This window comes from Desmodus rotundus, chromosome 8 (genome assembly GCF_022682495.2).
Source record: "Desmodus rotundus isolate HL8 chromosome 8, HLdesRot8A.1, whole genome shotgun sequence".
In the NCBI taxonomy this organism is placed as follows: Eukaryota; Metazoa; Chordata; class Mammalia; order Chiroptera; family Phyllostomidae; genus Desmodus; species Desmodus rotundus.
Window position 1 is genome coordinate 108710690 of NC_071394.1, and position 6000 is coordinate 108716689.

Below are 6000 nucleotides of genomic sequence, written 5' to 3' on the forward strand. Positions count from 1 at the left end.
GACTTCCCCTCACCTACCAATGAAGGCCAAACTTCTTAGCTCTGCGTTTAAAGTTCTTCATAATGTAATCACTGTTAACTTAATCTACCTTCTGTCCTTTCCAACTAGACACACTAATCAGGTCCACTATCCCACCACAGATATTCACCCTCTTTTTCTGGCCTGCCTTCATTGTTCCCTCTTGCTGCTTTTCTGCACAACTGTTGCTTTCACAACAAATCTTTCCTGTGAACATAAACTACCTCCCTTGCTATGAAGGGTTTCGCAGATCATGTGAATCTTTGTGAATACTGAAGCATGTCACCTGTATCTCAAGGAGCTCTCCACGTTCTACACGGTATTGTACATGGTCTCAAAAAAATACCAGGAAACATAGGACACATATTTTTGAACTATGTTACATTTCCAAATAACATGCTCCCAATGTTTTTCTTCAACCTCTATAAACTTTTTCATGTGAAGTGTCTCAGTCACTGTGCATTTATGTGAGTCTTTTCTCCTTTTCTAGATAATAAGATTCTTAAGGGCAGACAGAGATAGTTAACTACTGCACTCTGTGTCTCTTACAGTCCCCAACACAAAGCAAGGGGACACTCAATATAGAATATCTGAATACCTGGGCATCAGGTTCTTAGGCATTTCATATATTCTGCATCCCTAGTTACAAGATTTTTCAAGGATCATCTATTTTTTTTTCCTATTCAAAGTCAAATAACATTCTGTCCTTAGTGAATATTCAATCAGGTAAGAACTCACTAACTATCCAAAATAGTGGTGAAGTTCTTCTTATCCACCCAGCATCTACTAACTGACATATGCCAATCCTGCTTAAAAAATATCACGAATCCTTACCTATTGACCATTAACCCAGAAGGGAGCACAAAAGAAGGCTCCTACACAAAAATAATCCAAGTATAAAAGCTATTATCCTATAGCACTACTACAAAGTTTAATTTGTTTTAAAACAAACTCAGAAAATAAAAACAAATGTCCCAGATTATATAAATACACAATATAGGCAGCAGTAACACAACATAAAAGTGGTTTTTAGAAACGTTAAGTTTATGGCCAAGTAATTCATGTTACAACATGGTGAACCTTAAAAATACTATGCTAAGTGAAAGAAGTCTTCATCCACTGAAGACCACGTATTGTATAATTCTACATACGTGAAATATCCAGAATAGGCAAATTCATAGATACCGGAAGGAGATTAGTGGCTTCCAGGGGGTAGGGGGAAAAGAAAATAAGGACTGGCTGTTAATGGTTTTTTACAGTGATTAAAAGGTTCTGGAATCAGATAGTGGTAATGGTTGCCCAAGTTTGTGAATATACTAAAAGCTGAATTGTACACTTTTTAAAAGAGTGAATTGTATGGTATATAAATATCTCAATTTTTAAAAGTTTATGACAATTTGGGCTATTGTATCTCAAAGAAAACAATTTTTTAAATTTTCTTAAAAGATTTTATTTACTTTTAGAGAGAGGGGAAGGGAGGGAGGAAGAGGGGGAGAGAACCATCAATGTGTGGTTCTTCTCACGTACCCCTCACTGGTGACCTGGCCCCAAAACACAGGCATGTGCCCTGACTGGGAATCAAATTGGCAACCGGATGGTTCACAGGCCAGTGCTCAATCCACTGAGCCATACCAGCCAGGTCTCAAAGAAACTATTTTTTAATAGGAATCTTACTTTGTAGGGTTTTTTTTTCCTCAAGCTCATCTAAACTAGCTGTTACAAACTGTTCTTCTACTAGCCCCTTCAAAAATCACAGCTTTAAATTTTTGTCAATGGAAACTGCCAACTTGCCAACATCTATAAGTAGATTTTTCATAAGAATCTTGAACTCTGTCTTCCAAAACAAAACAAAACAAAACTGGAGTTCTAAAAATACTACGTACACCTGTACAGTAACAATGGCCCAGAGGTGAGCAGCAACTAACATACCTACTCCTATTTGCCATGACCTCCATCATTCCTTATTGCTTTTCAGATACTGAAGCCTCAAGTCAGTTGCCATTTAGCTTTCCAATTGTATGTTATCCCTGACCTAAACAAAGACCACCTACCTTTCTTAATAGGTTATACTATGAATTACTACTGATAAAATATATTCATGAAACTAGTCAAATGGTACAAATTTCCAGCTATAAGATAAGTAAGTTCTGGAGATCTAATGTACAGCACTGTGACTATAAATAACAGTAGTTAAATGTTATGTCCACACATAAAAAAGTGGTAATTATGTGAGCTAACACAGGTGTTAACTAATCCTATTGAGTTAATCATTTCACTATATGTACAAGTATCAAACGATCATGTTGTATACATTAAACTTATATGTCACAAACTTACACCCCAATAATATCTCAATGTGGCTGAAAAACATTAAAATTAAAACATTTTCTAAATGTAATCACACATGATTAAATTTTTATTAGCTGCATAGGATAAAAATCTTGGAAGTGACACTTATTGAATAAAACCCTGCAAGTGTTACAAATTCATGCTATATAAACTCTTTAGTAAGAAAAAAGAAATCAAGGGAAGAACTTCATGTTCCTACTACAAACAGAAAAATTATTTTCATTTCATTTATAATTAAAAATTATTTTTATTTACTAACAGAATATAGTACAGTAGTAACTTCTTATCCCGGTATTAGGTGTTGGCACAAAACGAGGGATATTGTCTCATTCAGATCCTTGACTGGATATGAAAACAAACTGCTTTATTTACTCACAGATTTTACGTTTAAGCCATCTAGAAAACTCCTCTTTTCATGCACAAAGAAAAACAACCCCCTTCTAATTTATTGCTTCTATGATTAAATTGTATGTGCAAAGCTAGAAGAAAATAATACACAAGGTGAATATGGAAATATTGAAAATATGGAAATATAGAAAAGATCTACTTCCTATCTCAAGTATAAATGAGGATTGAGCCACATGCTGTACCAAGTACTTTCCAGCTTTACAACTCTGTGTATTAATCCAGATCTCCTTTCCTCCAAATAAAATAATTCATCTAGCTGAACTGCTATCCCTGTAGATTGGAAACATTAAACTAGTATTTGTCCCCTGGCTGGTGCAGCTCAGTGGATTGAGCTCGGGCCTACAAACCAAAGGGTCGTCAGATCAATTCCCAGTCAGGGCACATGCCTGGGTTGCGGGGCCAGGTCCCCAGCAGGGGGCACCCAGAGAGGTAACCATACATTGATGTTTCTCTCCCTCTCTTTCTCCTTCCCTTCTCCTCTCTAAAAATAAATAAAATCTTTAAAAAAAAAGTATTTGTATTCCATTTTATTTTTACCATCACTTCTAACAGCTAATAAAATAGCAATATATAAGATGACTTTTAAAAGCTATTCCCTTTAAATTAGGCAAAAACAAACTCATTTCTCAAAGTCTCCCAAAAGAGAGATCAGATGAGCCAATTACTTGGTAGAGGTAAACTTCAATGTTTGTTCCCCTCTGAGCTATTTCACTTCATTAGCTTGTCCAAGCATTCTCAAGTTTGTATGTGACATTTTATACACCACCATCACCACTGAGTATTAATAGATATTACATAAACCTGAAATAGTATCAAAATTGCTTCATAAATGCAATTTCTAAATACACAAATGCAATGGTGCAACTGGATTTTACGTACGACTGAAAACACAATCCTGTTTCGGTTTAAAACTGACGGTGAATAAAATGGGATGCTCTCCTAAGAGTTCACCAAATTCCTAATGCAAACTTTTTCACACTATTTCAACTATAACTTACGGAAGCACAAAGTACCATGAAGACTGGTAAAGATGAGTGGAGACCCTAGATCCTGAGTTTCACACCACTGAGAGTATAAAGTGAGTCAACTGTAGAGGAATCAGCAGGAATGGGTTTATGCTTTAACTGTGGTTTACCTGTTATTCTTTAACAGGGCTGTCCCACAGAACTTTCTAATGATATAAATCAGAAATTCTGTGTACGTGCAGTCCGATACCATAGCCATTCGTCACATGTGGCTAACTGAGCACTTGAAATGCAGCTAGCAGGACCGAGGGACTCAATTTTTATTTTATTTTATTTTAACAAACTTAAATTTAAGTTGCCACAACTGGCTAGTGGTTATCCTATTGGACAATACAGTTGTATAATTTGAAATACAATGTATAAACGTGACTGAACAGTTGAGTTTATCAAAGTATCATTTCCGGATGATGTTAATACCACCAGTAAAACCTTCCTGATACCAAATGATAATTCAGTCATCAGCCTAAGCATAAAATAAAATTCACTTATGACAGCCTAAGTAGAAAATAACATTCATTTGTTAAATGAGAATTCATAATACTGTTTACATTCAGAATATAAAGTACAACACTCACAAAGACTATTAAAAATACAAGTTTTCCCCACTGTTTTTGCAAAAGGTGTAAAAACTTTCGGAATAGTTTCCCAATGTATGCAAGTTACATTCCCCTCGAATCTGTTCAAAATCTTCTGTTCGGAAAAACAAGTGGTAAAAATAAAATTTCAGCACTAGTAAGTCTACTGCGACTCCTTAAATCACATGTTAATTTCCCTTTTCCTTAACGGAGAGATACACACGTTTGGAACCCTCTGCACTGCCTGAAAGCCCTGTTACACATCTTTTCATGTTTTCAGGTGTACAAATCGACCTTAAATAGTGACGATATCGTTGCTAGATACAAAGTATTTTTTTGTCCATGATAGTCACTACTCTTTTCCGCACATGAGGTTTTCTTTGACCTGCTCTTCTCAAGTCAAGAAAGTAACCAAGATGGTGCACAGATGTCAAAATAAAATAAGTCTGGGAACTTGCACGCTGAATAACCAGTCCCTAGGCAAAATCAACCGCCTTTAACCCGCAGAGAGTGAGCCTTGAACTACGCGACGAAGCGAACAAGCGAGTGAGGTCGTGACCCTAGGTCACCGCCGCCAGCACCGCTCCCGCGCGACAGCAGGAAGCCACCTGTTAGGCCCGAGCCTCACCTGGCAGGACAGAAAGGCGCAAACCGGGCAGCGCGCCGGACGCGGACGCCGGAGCGGCGAGCGTGGGACCCGCCCCTCTCACAGCGGCGGCGACCGCAGCAAGCCCCCCAGCGGCACGTGGGCTTCCACCCGCCCGGGCTTCGCTGACAGCAGGGTCGCCTGCGGCCCCCTGCCCGGCCGCCCACGCAGTCGCCGGGACGGCACCCAGCCTCCCTCGCAGCCACTCCGCCGAGAGGGCGCCCCGGCGGCCCACACCGCTGGCCCGCCCGCCCGCCCCTTCCTTCCTCCCTCCCTCCCTGGTCCGCGCGATCCCGCCTCGCCGCCCCTCACCTACCTGGTCACGGAGTTTGAGGAACGCCATGGCGGTCGCCTCCGCCGCCGCCGCCCCGGCCCGCCGTTCCCGCCCCAGTAGCCTCGGCCGCTACCCGGGGCCGGCGGGTCGGCGGCCGGCTGCACTCTCGGGTCCGCGGGCAGGGGGCGGCACCGCCTCCCGAGCAAGCTGCCGCCGCCACCGGGAGGTGAGAAGCCCGACCGGTCCCGCCTCCTCCTTTGAGGACTCCCCGCCCTCTTCCTTCCTTTCTTTCTCTTTCCCTCAGCTGCCTGCCCACGCAGCCGCCGCCTCCTCACGCCCCCTTCCCGAAATACCCTAGCAGCCCCCGCGCCGCGCCGTTCCAGCCCGCGGCAGCGGCGGCATCCAAACTCCACTCCACAATATTACCACCACCGCCCGCCGCGATTGGCGGCCGCGCGGGGGAGAGGCCAGAGTAAGCGGAGCGCCCATTGGCCACGCCATCGCGCTCGCCTGTGCCGCCCCCCGCTGCCTCGGGAGAGGGAGGGGGCGGGGGCGGGGAGGAGGAAGCCGCGAGGGGTGGGCGCGGAGCCGGGGCGCGAGCGGGGCGGTGGAGTGGGGCGGGGAGCGGAGCCGGGGGAGGGGCGGCCAGGTGCTCCGAGGCGCGCGCCCGGGGCGCGGTGGGCGGAGCCCAGGGCTGAAGGTGGG

At 43.2% G+C, this 6000-nt stretch overlaps 1 protein-coding gene across 8 annotated transcripts in view; it reads right to left on the reverse strand.

Annotated features, from left to right (window-relative positions):
- ANKRD28 (ankyrin repeat domain 28) overlaps positions 1–5741 on the reverse strand; it is a 177888-nt gene extending 172147 nt beyond the window's left edge. For 4 of the 8 annotated variants that reach the window (XM_053929636.2, XM_053929633.2, XM_053929631.2 and 1 more), the window contains exon 1: positions 5338–5741. Coding sequence is in view for 2 of the 8 variants with exons in the window: in XM_053929630.2 (XP_053785605.1) it covers positions 5338–5364 (27 nt within the window). In the remaining 6 variants the exon portion in view is untranslated. Of the gene's footprint in view, positions 1–5003; positions 5187–5337 lie in introns of those variants that run through there. The other 4 variants (XM_053929630.2, XM_053929632.2, XM_045200120.3 and 1 more) reach the window with 4 other exon arrangements.
- Positions 5742–6000: the final 259 nt, after the last annotated feature.